This window comes from Rhipicephalus sanguineus, chromosome 10 (genome assembly GCF_013339695.2).
Source record: "Rhipicephalus sanguineus isolate Rsan-2018 chromosome 10, BIME_Rsan_1.4, whole genome shotgun sequence".
Taxonomy (NCBI): Eukaryota; Metazoa; Arthropoda; class Arachnida; order Ixodida; family Ixodidae; genus Rhipicephalus; species Rhipicephalus sanguineus.
Window position 1 is genome coordinate 112,985,882 of NC_051185.1, and position 24,128 is coordinate 113,010,009.

The 24,128-nt window shown below is 46.6% G+C and overlaps 1 protein-coding gene across 1 annotated transcript in view; it reads right to left on the minus strand.

Moving 5' to 3' along the window:
• Positions 1 to 23,897, minus strand: part of LOC119406666 (serine/arginine repetitive matrix protein 1) — a 70,233-nt gene extending 46,336 nt beyond the window's left edge. Inside the window, exons 1-4 of the mRNA XM_049420174.1 lie at positions 23,775 to 23,897; positions 13,483 to 13,586; positions 10,063 to 10,187; positions 5,715 to 5,827 (exon numbers count right to left, since the gene is read on the minus strand). Of these exons, the coding sequence (XP_049276131.1) occupies positions 5,715 to 5,827; positions 10,063 to 10,187; positions 13,483 to 13,586; positions 23,775 to 23,897 (465 nt within the window). The remainder of the gene's footprint in view (positions 1 to 5,714; positions 5,828 to 10,062; positions 10,188 to 13,482; positions 13,587 to 23,774) is intronic.
• Between the last annotated feature and the right edge of the window lie 231 nt (positions 23,898 to 24,128).

A 24,128-nucleotide genomic window follows, 5' to 3' on the forward strand; every position in this document is an offset into this window, starting at 1 on the left:
ACGAACAGAAGATGCACTTTCTTGCGAAGAAGGTCACGTGTCACAAATCGTGTGAATGCGCGAATCAGAGGAAACCACTTACCGGGCTGCAGACGACAACGCTGATCAGAAGAAGAGATACGCATATGAAGAAGTGAATCAGCGTCCGGTTAATCAAAACTAGCGGTTGCGCCGGGGCGAGCACTTCGATGACGATGTCCGGCATAATGAGCTGGGGAAAGCGTACCACGGATTGAAGGGGGTTATCAACTGAGGCATTTTTCTGCGATCAGTTTTCACTATCGCACACATTAATTCCTGATAATTTTGCATTAGAAATGTTTTCTAGCGTGTAGTACCGTAAGAAATGAGTTCGAGGGAAGTTGTAAGCTCGAAGCACAGGGAATGTCTGTCGAGCCAGTGCTTAGGCAAGGGAGCTTGTCTTCATCGGAGCAGGAACCACAGTAGCTTCCCGGACAAAGGCTATCGGAACCCCTTCAGAGACATCCCCCGTTAAACGATTCATCATTTCAGGAGTTGTTCGAACTTGCAGTAACCATTTCTTTGCGCTTCATAGTGGAAAACTGTCGAAGTGTTTCACTAGGAAAGATAACAAGAACGTCAAGCTGCTGATGCGTAACTAATTACGCGCAAGAAAGATAAAAGCTGGCGTATAATCATGTTCTCGAAATTTCGTTGAATTGAATAAACGAACTTAACGCAGTGCGCACGGACTGAGGAAGACTACAACACATAGCGCCATGTGATTTGTACTGCTTTTGGCCGTGCCTTCTTTGCGCCATACTAGCTGTATATCGCTGTACGGCCCAACAATGAAGGGCCGTATGTGCTGCGTCATCGCGCCGGCTTCCGTGGCCGCCGGAGCGTTGTACCAATCTCGGTGGGAGCCGCATAAGCCCCGTGAGTTTTCGGAATAAAAGGGAGGCATTGCTTCATTGGCTCTGGGTGTGCGTCTCTCTTGCTCCATCATACGTCGTAGAAAACAAGGCCCAATTTCTACTCTACTCGCATCAACTAAGACAATTTTTCATGGTTTTGTTTCAAGATAAACTTCAAATCTTGTGCTGAAGTTACTGGATAGCATATCTGAAGGTCGAGAAGATTACTCCCCCATGAATCTACCTAACCTCAGAAAATGTGACTTAATTACTGGATAGTGCAAAGCTATATGATGAAAATTATGAAAATGTGGCTGACATAAAAAAACAGCTTCAATTTGTTCCCATGTTTTTTTCTTGAGAATAATACACATATGCAAATACCATTCTCGCTGCTCAAGCATGACCAATATTTCTGAAAAGCTTATGACAGCCGTTTGCCACATGACTGAAGCAGCCGAAAAGCAGCACAAAAACGTCTATTTATTCAGCACTGCGCAGTGGCCATCGTTGAGAGTATTCACTCATGCTGAAGTCATTGCGAAGACGCACACTCGGCCTTCCTCAGATGCTTACCGGCGTCGCCGATAGTGCAATTCAAGTAATTAATCCCGGATGGCTGATTTTTGGAAGCGTACTCGAAAACGGCACTGTCAGCCTGAAGGCCACGCCCGATAATCGGGAATATTCCTAGCGCTACAGTATACCAGACGTACACGCGGTCACTAAGGTTTTGACAGACGGAAACGTGTTAAATGTAACATGTCAGATGAGTCACAGCTCAGGTCAGGGTATGTTTATTAACCCTTTTGTAACCCTCAGTGATAACGCTAAGTTCGAGTCCCTTTATAACGCAGAGTGATCCCAACAAGATAATCGTACTGATAACCGGAGCAGGGAAAGATACCGTCGCACAACATCAGCTCGGCGTCAACAGCGGCCACCGATGTTGCAGAACGTAGGGGCAGCCGAACAATCCGAGTATCTTCATGCCCCGCTGAGCAACACATACATCTCATCGCGCAACTCTTAAGAGGATAGAGAGAAAAGAAAGAATATAATAATAATATCTGGGGTTTAACGTGAGAAAAGAAAGAAGGCGACACACAGCGTTGTGCGTCGTCTTCTTTCTTGTCTCTGTCCACGCGCTGCAAGTCTACTGTCATGGATTTCCAACAACCCCAAGCCTCCACCCTTGTCCTCTTGCGGATTTCGCGTCGTCGGTGTACCCAAGAACGAACGCGTAACGCAATGGCGAGTAAATGACAGTGACAGCCAAGAGTGCGAGAAAAGTGAAGGAAGGTATAGAAGAAGGAAGAGGAGGAATGGAGAGGGGGAGAGTAGTGACCAATGTACAGGAAGAAAAGAAAAAGCTTTCTTGACCCTAGTGTCATCTAGAACGGGAGTCTGCTAGACAATGCCTGTCAGCCACCTCCCCGGCTCTGTTTGTGGCCCGAAGCTGGACCCCGGGTTGTTAGACGGCAAGCAGGCGCTGAACGAGCGATGAGCGAAGCTCTTTCTGCGGCGGCTAAAGGGTGGCTATAGAGTAGAGTACCCAAAGAGTAACATACGAATTACAAGAGTGGACACTACAGTCCGAAAATTACGCCATCTCCCACTAAAGGGGACCATGAGGCGATGCGAAGCCGGAGCACTTGCACGATCGCGTTCCGTTGGCGTTCGTTGGGCATGCTACCGCCCTCGTGTCGTGGAACGCGAAGAGGGACGCTACGCGCGTCGTGTCTTCCATCTAGCCTGGCCGTTAATTCTCACAGGGCGAGCGGGGAACGCGGTCGACAGGCGGGCGAGAGGGAGGGCAGCGTAGGAGAGGAGAGAGAAGGGGAGGGGACGCGCATGCGCTCGAGCTAATCGCGGCGTTGTGCAGGAGAGAATTTCGGCATGTCTAGCCCGCGTTTCAGAGGAAGAGTGGAAAGGGGAATGGGAGAGGGAAGTGGAGAGGGAAAGTGGAAAGGGAACGTGGGAAGGGAAGGAGGAGAGGGAAAGTGGAGAGGGGAAGGGGAGAGGGGAAGGGGAGAGGGGAACGGGAGAGGGGAAGGGGAATGGTGAGGGGAAGTGGAGAGGAGGTATGTGGAGAGGGTATGCGCATGCGCAGTGAGGGTGGTCACGCCGCACACCACCACCACCACCACCACCGCCGGATTGAGCTCGACCTTAAAGCCCGAACCATATAGAGCGTTTTTGCCGGCGTTTCCTGGCGTTGCGTCCCTCGGCGTCGTCGCATCAACGCCGTCAGAGAGGGCGGCAAACCATATGAAGAGCGTTAGCTCAGCGTCGCACAGTGTGACCAGAGGGAATGAACCTGACACCTCGTAAAGCAGTTGTACAGTTTCCGTCAATGGACCAACAAGATATATTCCTGATTATAGCTTTTATGTCTCATTAGCAGTTCTGTGGTGCAGAAAACGAGTCACAGTGACACAACGCCATCGAAAAGTATTTTTTTTTATTTGACTTGTAGCGCCAGCTATTGGCATTAAGAAGAAGCACAAACTTGTAATATATGGCCTCTGAGCTTGAAGCTGCCGTACATCTTTGAGGCCACGTATTCGACCAATACACTCATTCCTGCTAAGCCTACCGATGAACTTGAGTACGGCACTCGGAAAGACTTCAGAGATATCACGATCGCTTTGCTGTCGAAGCTTCTAGGGAACAAGCTAAGTCAAATACAAGCATCAGTTGAGAACTTAAGGGCCACACAGTGCAGGGCGACGACTTATTAGATCCGAGGCGGGCGGCAGCCATCTTGGCAGCAGCGATGACGCCGTTACGTAGCGGAAGTCGCTGCCAGCCGCACGCTGATTGGTTCTGCGTCCATCGAACTGCTTCCGGCGTCGACGCTGCCGCCCGTGATGTCTGGACCGTCCAGAGGTAGACGTTTCGGCCACCGTCACCGGTAGCGTCGACGTCGAGGGACGCCGGCGTACGAAACGCCGGCAAAAACGCTCTATATGGTTCGACCTTAAGATACTTCGCATTTAAAAACGGCGGAGCCACGCAGCGTGAACACACCCGACCGAGGGCAATACATCACTCCCTGTCTCCAAGGAAACGCGCGTACTACTTATCCACTGTAGTAGCTTCTCTAGTGTACTATTCATCTACTTGTCTGCGTGGTTGTGGACGTGACTTTCACTGGCTGGCAGTGCGGCTCTAAATCCGTCTTTATCGTCTGCGATTGGACAGCTCGACGTCGTCGATCGGGTCCGTGATCATGCGCGCTAAAGTTTTTCTTTGCGCGGTATCGTAATTGCCGGTGAACTTACTGTTGATCTAGAAGGACAGGGTTTTTTCCTCAATAAATAAAGACGCGAAGTTCAGGTTTCAGTGATGGTGAAAAGCGAGAACGCCCGCTTACCGCGCATTGGTGGTTCGCAAAACCCTACAAGGTTAACTTTAACCAGAACAGAGCCCTCTAGCATGACGTGCCTCATTATCAGATGCCTATTTCGCGTACCAAATTTCATTTATTTATTCTCACACACTTTTCATCTACATTAGGAATGTTAGAATATGACTTTAATGTTGAAATATGGCAATAGACTGTCATCACTACTACGGCACCATTCTGCCGAAGGATTCTCAGTGTTGCAACAATTCGTACGGCGTTGCGCCATTTTCTCACCTGCACATTTAGAATAAAACAAGCGATAAAAGCTTTTCTCGGTGTTTCTTCATCAACAAGGATTGGATAATAGGACGCTATTATAAACGGGTTATGTGACCCACTGCTGCACATACGAACTGTTGGACCGGCACCCAATGTAATCCGCTTTCGTAGAGCTAGTATTGTGCAGCGCAAACTAAATGATACCAGAAGGAATGTAGAAATTACACATTCATCACCACTCCACGCAGTGCCTTGTCTCTGTTTGCCGTGCGCGGTCCTAATACTAAAGAATATTTCCACCTATAGTGCGAATGTGTCTACAATATGTACCATGGATATGTGCATCATCATAAGCGCATTGTTTAAATTCCTAATACTGCTACAAGGGTGCTATAAACAATGCAATTTCGAAACAACGGTCAGATTCTCTGGACATAAAGTTCCATGCATTTTATGCAATTGCACAAATATGACACGCCTTCTTTTTCATCCAATACAGGTAAACGTCCCCTCCACCCATCGCAGAAAGTGTGCATCTTTCGGTCTCTGTGTATTGTACACAAGTCACTGTTCTGAGTGCCTCACGTTCGGCAACGCCTTTTGGAGCTTGACGAATACGTCCCTGCCTGTCAGGACACCGAGGTAGCTACTACACTTCTCACGTGGCCGGCGTGTGTTTAAGTCTCTTAGATCTTGTCTCATTGTGTTTTGCATTATCTCCAGGATAGTATCACGTTTTTGGGGAGAAAATGAATAAGACTGGACAATTGCTACAGTGGATAGAAATGGAAGCTTCTTTCTAAGGGTGATTATCTCCTTGAACACCTATATTTGTTGCATCGCGAATAACTACGCATCGTTTGCTGTTCAATGTCGCAATGTACTGGTAACAGAGCTGGCCACCAGCACTGTTTAATCTGTGGTGGAAAGTTTCGTGTTAGCCGATCCGTTACATATTGTGTCCTATGTCCACTGTTTAGTTATTTGTGCAAACAAAAAGTGGTAGGCTTGGAAAGGAGCGCATCGCTTTGTCAAACGGCAGGGTGATTACAGCGCAAAATTTACGAACTCTTCCAGAAAAATCTGCACCAGATTCGTGTGCTCCCTAAAATACCCGTGGGTAATATACAAAATATTTAGGATCCCTAGCAGGATTATGGGATATCCTGGGTTAACAATACGCATACTATGCCCTATATACTCACAAACTTAGGGAGCATCGTCGAGAGCAGCCAAAGCGAGTGAACCTGGCTCCACAGTTCCTGGTATGGCACCACGCTCATGGCCTCGGGCATTGCGCTGACAATGAGCTGCGACTCTGGTAGAAATAATAAGCATATAGCCATAGCGCTCTTCCGCCTACTACAGCCGCTTCTTCATTTTTGTTCAACGTGAATTTCACTGCCGTGTTGACATCACTGTATCCTCAAAAAACACTTTCAAATACAGCTGACAGTCATCAATCACAATGAGTACATCCATCAGTACTCTTCATTATACTCTTTTCAGTATTCTAGAGCAGACTAGATCTGGATTATTGAACGCATACACCAGTGATATTTCTGCGTTGCCCTATATATCATGTCAACTTTATCTTTAGCGAAACGCACATATCAAATCAATTTTCTAAGTGCGTCATAAAGACAGTGACGTCTCGACTGCTGCGTGCGTCATTAACCTTTCACACTTGCTTTTTCAAAGACTCGAGTCTATATTCCGCATTTTTCGTTACCATCCGCATTCGCAAGCATTGGGACACTTGCATAAAAATCAACACATTGCAATGAAAAATAGAACAGAGACAACGCCTGTTCTCTGGGCTCGCTGTTATTCTCTGACTACGTCTTTCTCTTCCTCTCGGTGACCGAGCGAGAGGCCCAAGCTACGTTGCCGCTCTTTTTCATTACACTCGACGATGACTGGAGCGCGCGGAGCTACCGAAATTGTCCCTGTACAGCGGCCGTGGCCATTGCGTGCCGGATGGTCTGGGCCACGCATCGACTTCATGTGGTGGTCGGTCAGACATGCCTGTGGCGGCATCATCCAACGCAGTTGAAGGAGTGGGACCCAGATTCGCCTTCGCAGGCACGCATCGAGATTGCAGCTCCTCTCGCGCTTGACACACCTCGAGGGAAGGAGAGCATGTCATCCATCACCGTGTTTGCTGACGCATCGGGGATGCTTGATGCTTCCGCAGCTTCAAGTGCAGTCGTCTACCGAATGCGCACTCGATCACCTTGCGCTGAGAGACAAAAATGTAGCAGGGCCCGCGTTGACACTAGATACTCATCGGGAAGATGCCGGGACACGCCTGTATCTTCTCAGTGAGGGGGCGGGGTAAAAGAAGCAATGAGAATAATCGATCTCGCAAAGAAAAAAAACGAGCAGCCTGTCATGTTCAGAGCAAGCGTGATCAGAGGACAGTAACCGCCGCACATGATTTTAGACCTGCAAATGATGGCAGGAATGCAGTGCAATGTGTCAAACACACCTATATTGAGCGAGAAGGTGTCAAGCGCAAGAAGGTTATCAGATCGCTAATCCCGCTGTCCGTCGTACCGTCACTTATTCAGAAGACGCCTGCGCTGAAACTCCCAGTCGACGCACCCACTGTGCCACCGAGAGCGCCTCCAGAACTGTCGGACGATATTTAAAAGGAGGAAAATGAGCCCTCTGTTAAGAATGGGGCTGAAGGAAAGGATTTCTCAGTTCCCGCAGAGTCACGTAAGATTCGTTTTCCTTTTACGAAAGGTCCTGGCCGTCCTGCTGTTGTTGACAATGATGCGGATGTCACCGAATTCCTGAAAGAGGTGGTAAAGAAGCATCGAGAATCCATGTCAACTCCGACGCCTCCTCCGGCGCTGTTCTGGCACCATCTTCCGAGCCCTGCAACCTTCGCCGTTACCTCCAAGGCACAACCAATGCCTCCCACCCGAGGCCGTTTTGCAGCTCCCTATGTAATTTTGCAGCGTGGCCTAGTGTAAGGAAGACAGAGCAGCGCTCGGCCAGAACGAAGGCAAGAAGGACCAAGGGTCAGAATAAGAACAGCCGGCCCAGAGAACGGGTGTTTGTGTTCTCTAATTTTCTCATTACAGAGTGTTGTGTTAGATAATTCCAAAATGGGTGAAACCCGACTGTCATGCTGTAACTAAATGTTTTGACCGATGGAAAAATTTATTGTTTTCCTGTGCAGCATTCCCATTTTCTAATTGTAAGGTCGTCATCGCTGGCATGTTTCTCTCAGGCCAAATCAGTCCCTTTTGGAACGTCTGGAAGGTGCCATAGTAGCAGCTTTTAAATTATTTCATTGTGACCAGAAGAACTTTTAGACGCTCTGTGACACTCTACAACGTTCATGATCGGGTCAATATTTCTCTTAGATGCCTCTGACGTGCGTGATGTTCACCAGTAACGCTGTCGCATTAAGACTTCTTTATACTGTTTCAGTAATACTCTCCTGAGGCCCAGATTGAATTTAGGGTCATGGACTTTTGTTAAACTTGCAGAAATGCTTTTTTTTTTCTGAGTGCAAACGTAAAAAGTGTCACATAGTTTTTCTGTATCTCATGTTACTTGGCCACATCACGTTGTCTAATATATCTGACATTGGGACTCTAGGCGGGCTTTTTTTGGAAACAGATGGTAGGAGGTATACAAATATGCGTTTTCATGTGTGTGCGTGCTTTTCGAGTTCTTACGAACAGAAATTAATGCTTAAATACGCATTAACACATGCAAGAATGCGTATACAAATCGACCTACTTCCTAGGCGGCAGCCGCAAAATTCGCTTGTGTTCAATCCCTCCATTTCAAACGCTCCTGGAAGGCGGGAAACGCAGCGACTTTGACCATATTCGCTAAATGGCAGCACGGGTCCCAGTAGCAGCCGAAAAAGTGCTTCCAAGGAGAAGGCAAGTGCTTCGAAAGCCGTTGCGCGCTGTTTTCCATTGTCCAATATATTGGACAAATTTCCAACTGCTGGGTCTCAGGAGGATAGATATCTAACTAATCTTCTGTGCAACGACGAGCGTTAGTTTCTATTCTTTTTTCCACGACTAGTCAAGAAGCTGACTTAAGACTGCAAATAGGGCTAGTTGGATTTGGTTGATGGTGGAAGGTAAAAAACAGCGCAAACACAGGAACAGAAGAATAAACGAAAAACACGAGCGCTGTCTCGCAGATGAAATTTGGTCAAAAACTTTGCACACTATATATTCAGATAAAACCTCTTCACAGGAAACAAGAGAACGAAAACCCAATGCCCTGCCGACAAAGCAACATTAGAGCACAATCACTAGGCAGCTGTCTGTAAAGATTTATCAATATCACAAAATGCAGCATCACGAGCAACTCCTAAAAGCACCCGCCGTTATGCGTCCTAATGTAAAACGCTTCTGCTCACGGGTTATTTCATTAATGCTTTTATACAACATAGTGGTTATGCTAAATTTTGGCGTGCAGCCTCAACTGCTGCCATTAATGTGATGTCACATGCAAGTTAAGACTGTTGCTCTCTAAGGACGCACAGTGTTCCTAATCCTTGTTGAATGTAAGAAGAGCTCTTGGTGCGATTCAGCCAGGCTGTCTTTCCTGACAGGGTCATTTCCTCGGTTTGCGAAAAGGTGCTTCAATGATTAGAGAAGCAGGGTAACCCTTTGCGAACTGTTCATAGCACGGATGGTAAGGAAACAAAACGTTCGCCATTGTTTCGTACGTGTGCAATATAGCCCATAGTATAAAAAATATAGGTGCGAGATATGGTATGAAAGTGCTTTTTCCGTAAGCCACAAAATACAGAATATTTGCAACTTGGTTGACAAGCATGATTCGAATACGGATGCTAATATGGTGGGCCCTGTCAAGTTAGTTATATGCCAGGGAATTTGTTCCGTGTGCCGTCAGGGTAGTTTACATGATTTGGCTTTCGTGCAATGAGCTGTATATATCGGACAAACGGGAAGACGTATCAACAAAATTTACCAACACGGTTTTATCAACACGATGTATCAAAAGGAATTTATCTGTATTTGTATTGTGCAACGTTTCCAATGAAGTTTCAGTTGCGAGCAGTGACCGTGTTCGTTTCTTCTTCTGCCTCTGTTTTGCGCTGTTTTGTACCTTCAACCATGCGAAAAGCTGACGTTTGCGTCGAACATATCAAAACTTCGAATTAAAAGTGTTTACCGACAAAAATGCCTCAGGAGTTGAAAAAATGAGGTGAGCGAAAAAATACCAGTTACTAAATAAGATGGCTGCGTTAGCGGCAATTTGTTTTCGAAGACGACGTCAGCTATCTCTTAAAGCACAGGAAACAGCTGCCACGTCTCGGAGGCCCAATCAAATAGCGAAAACTGTACATCATAGATGTTACAGGCTTACTACGCAAAATTTTCATCAGAACAGCAATATAACTTGGTAACCGTCTAAAACTAATTCCACACTCGTCATAGAGGAATTACCTGATACTACGATGCGATATAGTGTTGTCGTGAAGCATTACAAGCTGAAGATCGCACTAATTAGGGCCTTAATGAGTAAATAAGCAAAGCTCACCGATGCCGACAAGCATGCGAGTGTCGATGCCGACGCTGGAGGCGAGATGACCCAGGAACATGAACGTGATGGCCATACGAAGTCCCTTGGTAGCCGTGTCCGCGACCAACACGAAGTTCACGTCGCTGCGACAATAAATGCAGTTCAAGCACCTCGTAATGTTTCCTGTCCAGTTAGTTGCTACAGGACGGGTACATCCCCGTCTTTTACCGGGTCACTGCAGTGCTTGCACACGCGAACAGCAGCTGCCGAGCACGGCCATATTACATAAAAGCAGGGAGGCGTAAACTCGCGGAGGCATTCTCTATTAAAAACATTTTGTTTTGTCGGACATGAAATATCTTTTCTAACCTAGTGCAAGGTCATTATTAGTGTTATTAGCATGCCTTGGTTTTATGTTACAGCGTCGAAGGTTGATATCAGTTGCGAGTGTGCGCTTGCTGGGGTCTATTAGTACGCGTAGTCTTTCGCCTCAATTTTTCTGTGGTTTATTTCAATATCGCTGCGCAGAAAACGCTGAAGTGAAATAATTTCATCTGAACCAGCTGATTTGCGTAAGCCTACATAATAAAGCGGGGCACAATTAGACAATGACGCCAAACTCGAGTGGCTTTCTTCCCATTTGTATATTGTCGCGCACTAAACAAAACGGAAAGTAATGCTATTTTTAGCATAAAGTCATAACGATAAACAAAAATAAATCATCAGCAGCAGGTATTTTATGCACATCACACGATGAACCAATATTCAGGTAACCTGCTCACTAAGTAAAACTAACGGTTTCGTATACATGGGTTTTCCAAAAAACGGCAGGATATGGATAGGTTTATGGGTTGTGTGATCTTACCATCCCACCAGCGGATATTCCATTTCTGCAAATGCATGTTTCTTTTTTCTATTTATTTATCTCAGTCGGTTACCTGCCCAACGTAATGCACGTCCTGCCAAGGTCTAAGTTTTAGATGCGAAGTATCTTAAGGCGAAGCTCAATCCGGTGGTGGTGGTGTGCGGCGTGACCACCCTTACTGCGCATGCGCATACCCTCTCCACACACCTCCTCTCAACTTCCCCTCTCCAGTTCACCCTCTCCCCTTCTTATCTCCACTTTCCCTCTCTCCTCCCCTCTCCCATTCCCCTCTCCACATCCCCTCTCCCCTCCCCCTTTCCACTCTTCCCCTGAAACGCCGGATAGGCATGCCAAAATTCTCTCCTGCGCAACGCCGCGATGAGCTCGAGCGCATGCGCATCCCCTTCCCTTCTCTCTCCACTCCTACGCTGCCCCCCTCTCGCCCGCCTGTCCATCGCGTTCCCCGCTCGCCCTGTGAGAATTAACGGCCAGGCTAGATGGAAGATACAACGCGCGTAGCGTCCCTCTTCGCGTTCCACGACGCGAGGTCGGCAGCATACCCAACGAACGCCAGCGGAACGCGATCGTGCAAGTGCTCCGCCTTCGCATCGCCTCATGGTCCCCTTTAGCGGGAGATGGTGTTATTTTTCACAATCTCATGTATCATAAGCTGAACCTTTCTGTTTCGTGACGTAAACCACACGCGACGTGTGCCTTAGTATTAAGCATATTACTTACTGCTCAGTCACTCGTCCTGAGGCCTCAAGTTTATTGCCCCTCATGATTACTCGCCTTGGTGGTCTATGGTTATGGTGGCTGTCTGTTGACCCGAAGGTCGTGGCGTACTCATAATCATATCATAATTCTGGGACGTAAAACCCCAGCAATTAATTAATATTACTCTCGTCATGATTAATTTCATAACATGGTACAGCCAGAAACGCACACTTTTGAACTTCTCTGTAAGATAACTCCATGCTGCGAGTCAAATTAATTTTTACCATATGCACCCTAATCAACCTTTGTAATTCCCAAGCTTTTGTTTTCTTTACCCGGGTCCATGGGTGCAACTGACTTTCGAGAAAATGTCGCCAAACGACGAGCAAAAAGTCGCCAAAAGTCGCCATTTTTTTTACAAATTTCGCCAAAAAAGTCGCCATCCTAGATATGTGCGGCATACATAATAATAAAACTTTCCACTCACGTATAGCTCGGTAGAATACAGTACCATCCAAGACCCTTAAACTATATTGACGTTTCTCAATGCCAGTTGTATCGCCCGCTTCACCATGGGAGTGCATGCTGCTGCTTCTCCGACTAGCCGCAAGATGTGCGTGGTGGCGCAAGGGTGAATGAATGAAGCGCTCATGATATCCTTCCATCCCTGTCGGCTCGTTTCAAAGGTAAAGGTATGGTAAACCTTGGGCGAAAACCGTGAAAGCGCTGTTTGTAGACAGCTTTACTAAAACTAAAAGGATTAAAAGGTTCATTGACGGTAACACGACAGAATTCTTGCAGGAACCGATCGTTAGAGTGACTTACAGTTTTTAAGTGTGAACTGATATGATAAAGGACGCCACCGACCCTTTGTTATAGTCACTTACATCTACACGTGTCAATCCGATGCGTTAATAATGAACAGGTAGAAATGTATAATGTTTATAGCAATTGTTTTCATTGCACACGCTCACCGACAACAGTGGAAAATGCCTCGATAAATAAGCTAAATTGGGGGTACTGCAACAGTGAATAAGTCGCCAAGCTATTCAGAACAGTTAGAGCTTTGGCGGAACAAATGGTCGGAACACGCGGCCAACCCGTCGTCTAGCCCCTTCAGAAGCGAAACTTTAGAGAAGCTTAAACCACCTAAAGTTATATACTTATAATCAAACACTGCCCCTTCGCGGTTTGCGAGGCAGTCCGCTGACTTACATTTTGCTAAAATGTCGCTGGGGGACATTCGAGTACCTGCTGCATTTAGATGAATTGAGGAGATACACACGAGTTACAGGACGGACATACCGAATGACGCGTAATGTGCGCGTTCTACTCGTGGCTCTAAAACCAAGAAAAATACCGGGAATGTTGCCGCTCTTTCATTGGAAAGACACTGAACTTAGGATGCATTACTCAGTGGAGACCTAAGCCGAAAATCGCCAAAAATTCGCCATGTCGCCATTCATAATTTTAGGTCGCCCCGGGCCTCTCAAATTCGCCAATTTGGCGAAAAGTAGCCACCATTGGCAACCCTGCCCGGGTCAATCTATCACTGGTTGCCGTGAAGAAATCTCTATGTCTGCATTGCTAAAAGTGTTGCTAAAAATGTCATCGTTTGAGTATAGCGATCTTTTAGGCTCGTAAGCTTCCGAAACTAAAAGTCATGGTTTCCTGTGAGTTACTAGCCTATGCGATGAAAAAGTATTTACGTAAAAGGTGCGCACACGCATGCATCCAACGCCTTCACGGCAATAATGCTCATAGCTGTAATTTGGACATGTCAAGCTATAGATATGTCGAGCCGTACTGAACGCGTGCCTCAGTTAAATGTCAAGCGAGAAAGCGACAGTCCTGACCGGTGGTAGTCGTTCTTGAAGTTGTTGAACCGCACGATGCCCAGATAAATGGAGCCGGTGACGCCGAAACTCTCGAGGGACACATACAGTGCGTGGCACCACATCTGTGAAAAAAAGATGGCGTCAGGGTGCAATCTGTACGACAGGTTTGTCTAACTGAGGTAGATCCAGCCTCATGACTTAGCGGTTATGGCGCATTCACACTTGAGAAGCGAAGAGAAAGCGAAAACGCCAGAGCGGCGGGAAAACCGTGTTCGCGCGCGTCGAAAACGTTCACCCCTTACAAAAATGGATTTAGACAGTCTATAGAGTGCCTGTAGTCTTCTTGTAGACGAGTTCGCCTTTATGTAGATTTAGTAATTTGCCTAAAGAAAATCATTTGACAATCTATAGACAAAAGTTTATAAATCCGTGTCATTATTTGTCTAATTGCGTTCTATAGATTGTCTATAAACAAAAGTTTTAAAAAGCGTATGGTTCTTTTTTTTCTATTGTTAGTCTATATACAATCTATAGACAAAAGTTAAGTTGATGAAGTTTGTGTTTTGTCTAATCCCAGTGTATAGATTGTCTATATACAAAAGTTGATAAATTGGTGTTATTTGCTACTGTCAAATCCTAGTCTATAGACTCTCTAAAGACAGAAGCTAAAGTGGAGTTATTTAATTTTTTGCTGAAAATAAGGTTTTTCATTGAAATTTTATCAGACGTGTGTACTTTATGCAATTTTGCTACCTTTTTGTTTATATAACATCTAAGCATGCACTCCTTAGAGAGAGAGAGAGGTTTATTTGTAGAAAGGCAGAGAGGTCGGCCTGAGCGATATTATGCTCTAGCCTGCTACTCTACACCGGGGGTGGGGAAAGGGGAGAAAAATTGCCGCATTGGGCCCTAGCTGTAAGGTATGTTAAAAAAGAACTAAGGGGGCTCATTAATTAATTGAACCACAATGTGAAACTGAGCAGGAATGCGTTTTTGTACATCTCATTAACACATTCTGGCGCACATAGCACATATATATTTCCCCTCGTAACTCGCATGCTCACATCAGCACTAAAGATGTTTCCATGAAGTATGTCGCACTCGATCTATGGCTCACCGACTGGATGTACTGCAAGGACTGTGTGGTTCTTTCCGCCTTCGTTGCTACAATGCAAAGGGCAATGTATTTCGTGGAACACTGGAAATCGCAGCTTTGAAGCGGGACGATGGGCAAACAGTGAACAGAGTACAACAACTCTTTTTCAAGACACAAATAGCAGGGCCCACTGCAGTGCTTTCATTTTTGTTACTATTCAATATACAGTATTTCGACATTCTTTTCATATACGAAGCACTGTGCCTAGAAACCAATTTTGTTAAAAATATTTTGCGAATTAGCTATGGCCCTTTCGCTAGCTCATTATATTTCTTCATTTTCACGACATTTTCAGAAGGTAATATGTTAATTAAGATGTTCTTCAACAAATATGCATTTTTCTGTTTTCATTACGACGACGTGCAATGTAATATTAAATTGTGTTTCAGTAAGCGATTTCAAATTCATAATGTGTGTGTATGCACTTGATTACATCTCCCGCTTAGATTATATTAATTTAAATTAACAGGGAACATCAATAAGAAAGAACTTGCAACTGAATCGCCCTAAGGTCGAGGCATCGATGGTGACACTGGCTCGGTGCAAATTTCAAAGAGATATCACTCGGCACTGCGGACACTTGCTGTCAAAGGCTCAAGTTTTCCACATGCATGTGATCATACACACAGACACGGCCGTGAGGGCAACAGCTGTTACAGATAGTGGTAAAAACGGACCGTTCGTTACATATCCTGTACACGAATGGTCCACGAACGGTATGTTTAAACAGCAAGCACTGGAAATACAATTGAAGAATCGCTCAGAAGCGGCCTCCCCACTAAGAAGTTGCTTTTTCGTTCAGGCACTGCCGTGAAGGCCAAACCCCATATACGCGAAAATGCACGCGACAGCGACGAGCGACGCGACATAGATCGCCTTCGGGCAAGCGGTCGCTTGGATGGGCAAACCCCATTCACGCGACGCCCTCGGCGAGCGATCTCCACTGTTGCTGGCATGAGGGCGTTTACTCGTACCAAAAGTGGCCCATTCTCAGCGGTATGCAATGTAAAATACGATGTTTTGTTGCATAATGGCACATAAAATGTTTATCATTGTCTTGCAGCATTTTTTTCGATCCCATCACTGCTGCTACGTGCTGCCAAGACGCGTCGCAGACGGCGCGGGTCCCAGCGTTCGCGTTCAACAACGTCAACATTGCGCTCGTCGCCGTTGGTCATGTTGATGAACGTTGTTGTTGATGTGCGTCGATAAGAAAGTGGCGGCAATCAGCAATACGTCACTGATGCATCTTATTCCGGTGTTTTGCTATTGGCTGCTTGAGCACAGCACTTCCGGGTGACGAGCGACGGACATGCGACGGATTCCAAATCTGAAAAACCGAGCGATCGCGCGAAATCGACCACGCAACACGTCGCGCGAACGGCTCGTTTCGTCGCTCATAGCATCGCTCGTCGCTGTCGCGTGAATTTTTGCGCATATGGGGTTTCGCCGTTTCGCCTTGAATCGTGAAGGCGTGCGAGTGAACACGATAAGGAAGGGGAGAAAAGCGAGAACCGGTGCGGCAAACGAACGGAAGAGGGCGCGCAGCTGCAACTCAGTTTCAAATCGCTCGCTGAGCGAGAGCCAATCAGTTCAAACCAGGGGGCGCGCAGGCGCACTGACGTTTAAGCCGTTCAGGCAGTTGACGTTGACGCATTTGAGGGTCGTTGTAAAAGTTCTTGCAGCGCAGTGTGTAATGCCGAAATAAGTTTGTTGCGTGCATGTATTTTTACCACGTTGATTAATATTACGTGCCGGTATCGTCGCTGGAAGTCGTGGAATGGACACGTACTTACACCGCGTGTCGGGACGGACGCATCGTTGTTTGACATGGAATCGTTGACGGCCATGTGTTGTAGCCCCAACGAGCGCGAAGCTTTGAACAAGATCACAAGCGCGCGCCTTTTGACGAGACTGTCGCCACAGCGAATATCGCTCTTCGGTGAGTTCAAGAACGTTGCCAAATCGCGTGACTGTGCATGACGACTTTGTGTAGGTAAGATTGCCCGAGCGGCGAGCTGCCATAATAGAGATGGTGTGCAAGAGGAAGTGTTTGATACGAAAGTATGCCTTGTACTAGTGTCTCTGCCTTCTGTGGTGTTCGTTACACGCTTGCGCGGAGCCGTTGCCGTGTGCGTCGATTAGAGCTAAAAACAGCCTGAAGAATACGCGTTGCATTGCGCGATGCTATGGTTGTGTTATGCGGGCCTTGTGTTGTTTTGCCCTTCTTCCTTGACTGTATGCAATGCGGCATCCTTGCATGAAATGACGTGCACATGCCTTGTCACTGTAAAATTGAGTCTGCTTTTAAACATTACTGGTCACCCCGTAACCTTTCTATGGTGAAAATGCAACATACGTTATCGTTCAATAAGCATAGTTACCCGCCACGGTGGTCTAAATATATAGTTGTTAAGGCGCTCGACTGCTGACCCACAGGTCGCGGAGATCGAATCCCGGCCGCGGCGGTCGCTTTGCTTGAGGGCTTGCGAAGTGCTTGAGGCCCGTGTTCTTAGATTTTGGTGCACGTATAAAGAACCCCGGTTGGTCAAAATTTCTGGAGCCCTCCACTAAGGCGTCGCTCATAATCGTGGTTTTTGGATGTTAAACCCCATCAATTATTGTTATAAGCATGGTTATAGTTAACTAACGTGCAAATCAAGTTTATAAAAGTAGACGGGTGTGCAGATAGACACATGTACACACACGGCGCGGTCATGCATACGCCATGCTGCTCAGAGGCTATGTGTTTGTAGCTGCGTCGCCGTCTACGGTGCCGCGCTCGTTTTTGCAAAGAATGGACGTAACTGTTCTATATCAAAGATTTTAGTCTGTCTGTCGCGGATCGTAGCTCTTGGGTGTGTACAGACACAACCAAATCAATCGATTAGCCAAGGGGAAGCATAGCGGACTTTAATTGTTGGCTTTAACTGTAGTGTAGTAATAATGGCCTAAATTGAAATGGAATAAAGTGAACGGAAAATCGCCCTTTGCGTTGAGAGTTTGTCACGTGGCACGCGATCTTTCCATGAGGCGGCAGCTGACCGATAAAACGTCGCATGCGAACTTGAGGCATAAGTCAGCCGGGGCAAGGACTTCGCGGTGAATGAAAGAAAAAAAGGGGGTTTTTGGTGGGCCTCGTTTCTTTTTTATACACAACCAAAACGATCGAAAAGATCCCCTTCTTTCGTAGATTCAGCGAGGGCGTCGCCCCTGTAGACTTAAAGCATCAAGTTAACATGCGATGGTTTATTGGTCAGCTCTTATTTGGTGCTAAGACCCCGCCGCGGTGGTCTAGTGGTTATGGCGCTCGACTGCTGATCCGAAGGTCGCGGGATCAATCTCGGCCGCGGCGGCTGCATTTTCGATGGAGGCGAAAATGTTTGAGGCCCGTGTACATAGATTTAGGTGCACGTTAAAGAATCCCAGGTGGTCCAAATTTCCGGAGCCCTCCAGTACGGCGTCTCTCATAATCATATCGTGGTTTTTGGACGTTAAACCCCAGATATTATTATTATTACGTGGTGCTAAGATCAAGTGCCACGTGATGCCTTCTGTCAAAAATGAATGTTCCAAACTCGCCACCTGGGCTACGTGCGGTGCTGGCTGAGACTCCTAGGGATAACAAATACATAAGTACCCAACAAAGTAAACGGGGAAGCGCCAGACGTGTAACTAGAAGGTTGTGGAATCAGATCCCACCGACGGAAAGGGTGAGTTTTCGTCCACTGTAATCAATTTCAACGTACGCCATTATTACTACACTACAAGTAAAGGGACACTAAAGAGAAACAATGAATCTGTTTAGATCGATAAATTGGGCTCTGAGAACTCTAATGTCGTTATCTTCGCCACCATAGGTTTATTAATAGAGGAGAAAACCAAGGTCAAAGTCTCATTTTTAAATTTCGCGCCGAAATCTTCCCGCGTGACGTCACTGATTTCAAAGTGTATTTATCTTATTCTGGCGCCATTTGCTCAATAAAATTACCCCAAACTTGGTATGTCAAGTCTCTGGCCCCCTCAGAGGACAATGCACTTCATTTTTACCGATTAGGAACTACGTAGTCCCTAGTAGGCGCCGTCAAAACATTTAACGTCACGGCGAATGGTGTGGAAACTTCAAGGTGGCGTCGCCACCCACATTTTGTTTTTGCGTATTTTCGTGTTTACTAAGCATCTTTTCGCAGCAAGCGTGGTGGTTTTGGTATCGTGAAAGAGTAATTTACTAATATGAGAAAAATCGTTTTGCTCTACACTGCCCATTTAAAGACGACAATTAATGTCCGCTATGCTTTCCCTGGCTTAATTGTCTGTTCGATTAATTTGGTTGTGTCTAACAAAGAAACGAGGCCCTCGAAAAAATTCCCATTCGCTCGTTCATTAGGTTTGTACACGAGGCTTACTGTAAGGCAACTCATTTGTCTGAAACACGTTTTGAACTGGTAGTAACAGTAAGTACACACATACAACTACAAACTTAATTCATTCGAAGTAGCACACTACGTATATGTAAATTATCGTTGGTGGATGTGAGCTTCAGTTCAATTAAACTTGTTAAGCGAGTTCATGATCTCCTTGTTGCTGTATCTGTGTGAGAAAAATTGGGACAAATATTGGTCCTGCCACTCCATATTTTCCTTGTTTGATGAACCATACATAGTCTGTCTAGTAAAAGTTCTATTAACGGAGAAGTAGCTTCGTTACATTGTATGCAAAAATGGGTCTGCATTTGTTTTTCGCGCATGCTTTGTCGTAAGCTTTTACATTTTTGTATCTTTTCCTGAATAAAGCTCTGTTGTAAGTCAGCGCTTGTGCTTGTCATTCTTTTCTGTGTGCTTTGCCTCGTTTTCTTTTCCAGAATTTATTGGGATAAATTTATACATCACTAATCTACAGGAACTGCCTCTAGGCAATCTGTAGACCACAGTATATTTGTGAGGTAATAAGTCCGTAGACACTCTATATACTGGGTCATAGGAATAGCCTATGGATAATCTACAGACATTTGTCTGTGGATATTTTATAGACAAAAGTAAACCAAAGTAGATTTATATGAGCCTATAGACTTTTGTTTATAGACATTCTGCAGACATCGATTTAAACGCATGAATTTTTATTAATCTACAGACCTTCTATAGCCAATCTATAGACTTAGACTTTCTTGTAGACTGGTCTATAAAAACGAGTGCGGCCACTATTCCATAGACTGTCTATAGACCAGTCTAAAGAACTCAGCTATAGAACGTCAATTGATTTTATAGACAGATGTCTACAAACTTTATATAGACTATCTAAACATATTTTTGTAAGGGACATTTGGTTTGCCTCTCTGCATGCCGTCGCCGCCGCTGCCTTCACCACATCCAGAATTCATTCTATTTTGCACGTTTCATGAGCATTTAATTTCGTACCGAATTAAAGTTATGCACGCAAAACGCGGGAAAGAAATAGCTTTCACCTTCTCAAACCACTGTTTCGGAAAATGCATCAGCAGAAACTACATGCGAACACGCCAGCAGCGGCGGCGTATTCACCCGGCTGTGCAGAAGCGAGATAAGTTGGGGCACGCCGACTCGCATGCTGCTGCACCTGCTACTTCCAGTCTTCTCGGCAATCTTAATCCAAACCAGGCTCTCGAGGAACGCGTCCTTGTCGAAGGTGTGAGTTTTGTCGTGCTGCACGGGTTAGTTTGCAAATGCGCCGTTGCGAGCCACTACCAACGCGTTTCCCCACCATGTTGAATTTGCGGCCGGTTGTTTACGTCACGTGATTTAAGCTAGCGTAGCCAAAGGACGGCGCGTGAAGGCCAGTCCGCTTTTCCTTGGCAGAAAAATCGGTCTCGGACCGATTTTTTACAGCAAAAGCTGTTATGAGATCACAACAAGTGCCGTTTTTGGCGCCTTAGTTGTCCGCCGCCGCCGCCGCCGCCGGTGTCCGTAACCACTATTGCTCGAAATAAGAAAAAAACGAAATAAGAAAAAAATTTCCAGGATGGAACGAGGTTCGAACCTGGGCCCTCTGCGTGGGAGCCCAGTGTTCTACCACAGAGCCATGCCGGTGCTTGAAACTGCGTTGCAAAAAGACCCTATACAGGCTTCATGTCGCGAAGGAACCACATTAACACATGTAATGTAGCGTGGTAGAAGAGTAAAATAACAACCAAGCGTCACACAACGCGAATTTTGTAACCAAGCGTGACACAATGCGAATTGCGCAACGAGTGGGTTGTTGAATGTTTCCAACCCATTACAGAGGGCTCTCCCATAATACTTCAGCGTCATCAGCCACAGCATCAACAAAGTGCAATGCCATAAAGGTGTTTAGCGGATACCACGATTCTCCGCAGAAAGAAGAAAAATGAAATAGTGGCTGCTTCCCTACTTAAAAAAATTATGATCATTTATAGCGTACTGGGTTCCTCGGAAGTGCACTTCTATTGGTTGCCAAGGAAGCCCATAAGACTCCCATGATCCATCTCCTCAGGGTCTCAATAAAGTTAATTCGCTCGCTCTCTCTCTCTTTCTCACGTTAACGTATATTATAAAGCGTGGCGGGAGAGTTCCATAACGACCGGGCGTCACACAATGCGAATTACGTAGGGGGTCTTTTAAAGCTTCTAACCCATTACAAAGGGATCAGGCATAATTTTTCATCGTCATCAACCGTCGCATCAAGTGCACATGATGCCTTACAGATGATAGCTGGCTTCTCCCCGCAGAATGACGAGTAATGCGTGGCGGGTGCTTCGCAACTTCCCAAAAATTATGATTTATGGCGTAGTGGGTACGTTGCTAATGTACTTGTATTAGTAGCCACAAGAGAGTTTACAACGGGCTCTAGAAACGCCGCTCTTCCAGCTTTCGCTGTCACTCTGCTGCGCTTTCCGCACAGGCCTGGCGTTTTTTTTTTGCGTCGGGCTCGCCGCGTGATTTTTCGGCCGCTTAGGCGGCGAAGCGAGTGAATTTTCGGTGAGTTTTGGCGCTTTCGCCTCCTTCGAGGCCAAGTGTGAACGCGCCATTAAAGTGTTGCACTGCTAAGATCGAGGATGTGGGTTCCGTTCTCGGCAACAGCGGCCGTATATCAGTTAGCGGAGCCGCATTCCTCTCTCACCGAGGCTGCCGCGAAGGCCTTGGTAGGATTGAAAGTAATCTCGGAGATCTCGCACAAGCGTTCAGTAGCGTTTTTAGAGAGGGATGTAGTCGGCGCGAAAGGGTTAGATTCAGCAAAGTGCGTGTTTGAGCTAGTTGGTACTCCATTTGAACAGTTCAATAGCGGAAACTTCAGGGACGAAAGACAGGAGAATGCTACCACGCTTCTGTGGTAGCATTCTCCTGTCTTTCGTCCCTGAAGTTTCCGCTATTGAACTGTTCAAATGGAGTACCAACTAGCACGCTTGTGTGGTAGCATTCTCCTGTCTTTCGTCCCTGAAGTTTGCGCTTTTTAACTGCTCAAAAGGGTTAGATTCCTTTAGAGCGCAGCTCTTAGGCGCCCGTTCCTGCGTTGAGTGGCGCCGGCGTCACCGTAACCGCCACAGCGAACGAGGGCGAAAGAGCGCGAACCGGAGCATGAAAGACGGCCATAGCGAGGACAGCGCGAGGAGGAGGGAATGACACTGGCGAGACGACAGGTTCCGCGGCGTGGTCGCCGATGACGTCATCACTAAGGTATGCGGCGAGGGCGTTGACCAAATACCATATATGGAAATAAAGTGCTGCATGAACGGACGCCTGTCTGCGGCGGCTGTCGTGGAACGCGCCCCGCACTGCCTTCCGCGGTCTCCCGGTTCGCGAGGCAGTCGCGCTACACTCCGTCTGCGGCTGTTGATGTGAAATGGACTGCACGAAATTGTACCTGCCAGTCACGCTACTCACGGCGTTCTCTTCTTATTGTAAACCGTGTACATACATGTCTCTCTCAAATTGTTTGCCTCAACTTGTCGCAAAATCGAAACACCTAAACAGCTGCGCAGAGAATTCGCATTAGGCAGTATCCTAATTGTCGACGAATTTTTTTTTGTTTTCGAGATCACTGTATTTTAGGCGCGAAGCACCTTAGGGTCTCGGCGTGTCGGCCTGCATCGTGCATCGTCGTCCGCTGTCGCGGCGTGCATCATCGTCTGCTGTCGGGACGGTCCATTTGCTTGATCGCAAGAGAGTGCGCCACCACCTCAGCGCTCGCCGTGTGGCGAGAGAGAGCGAACGGCACGCGTTGACTACGGAAACGCTCTTTCTGCGATGAACGCTGAACCACTAGCTCGCAAGGAACGAGAACGCGCCCTCGCCCGCGAGAGACAACGCCGACGCAGGCAGCGTCTGCTAGCGAGTTTCTTGTTTGAAAAACCCGACTTCTCGCGCTGCACAACCGTTCACCGGCCACCCCGTATATATAGGCACTGGATCTTGACCGGCAATGTAGTGCCGGTGGGAGACTTCTCTTGTGCGTAGTTGAACAAGAAAGATTCGCAGCATGCACGTTAACTAAAAGCGGACTGCGGGTCTATGTGTTTAATCTTTCTTCTGCCTTTCATTGCCCATTAACAGTGATTTTGCTGTGGGAAGCACCGGCGCACACTGCATGCTTCGTCGCTCCACAGGTTTTACGTTAGTGGAGCTGAAACACCTTTCCCTACATGCTTCGCCCCTCCCCAAATGTTTATTATTTCGACTGATACGGCAATTTCACTTGGTGAAAACGACGTGTCAAATACCTGTCGAAAACAATTCATGCGTTTTATATCCAACACAACTTGTTTGGCTATGGGGAGCATCACTGAACCTGCTCGATGATCTTGTTGTATGACGATTCTATGTTCCTGCTTGCGCACTGGTATTTCTCGAGTCGAAATAAGAGCCTGGGTTAGCTTCCCCGTTATGTAACGCCTTCATGCAGCTAAAAAGACACTTGTTATCGTGATATATCCCTACTTACACACACATCGAAGACACCCTGCATACTACCATAAGCCCTATAATTTGCAATTATAATCATTAGTATTTCATTTCTTCTAATAATGCAGCAAAAGGAGTGCAACGTTTTTGCGCCATGGTTATAGAGTTGCATTACAATTTTCATTTTGAAAATTTTTCAGTAGTAACGTTGGGACAAAAATACGTGATGCTCGTGTTTATACCGAAATTGCAGTGGCACGTACCTCGAGATTGACTACGTAGCTCCAATCAAAGGAGAGCAGTATGCTGAGGCCGCTCATAGCACCTGGAAGGGTCGCACCTCGCACGAGCAACAGAAAGGTGGTGCACACGTGCAGGCCCACCATGACGTACACAGTCTGAAAAAGTTAAAGTACGTGGGTAGTTGTCTTACGCACCACGGACTTGAGAGATTCTAATGGCTCAGAAGGCGCAGCAGTGCTAAAGCAGAAAGTCTAAAGAAATTTTTCATTATGGACGCTTTTATGCCCAACGTTATGTGCCCCATTTTCATAACTAGCATGCAAAAAGGAATCATTCGCTCAGCAGAGGCTGTGACGGGTAGCGGAAATGATACC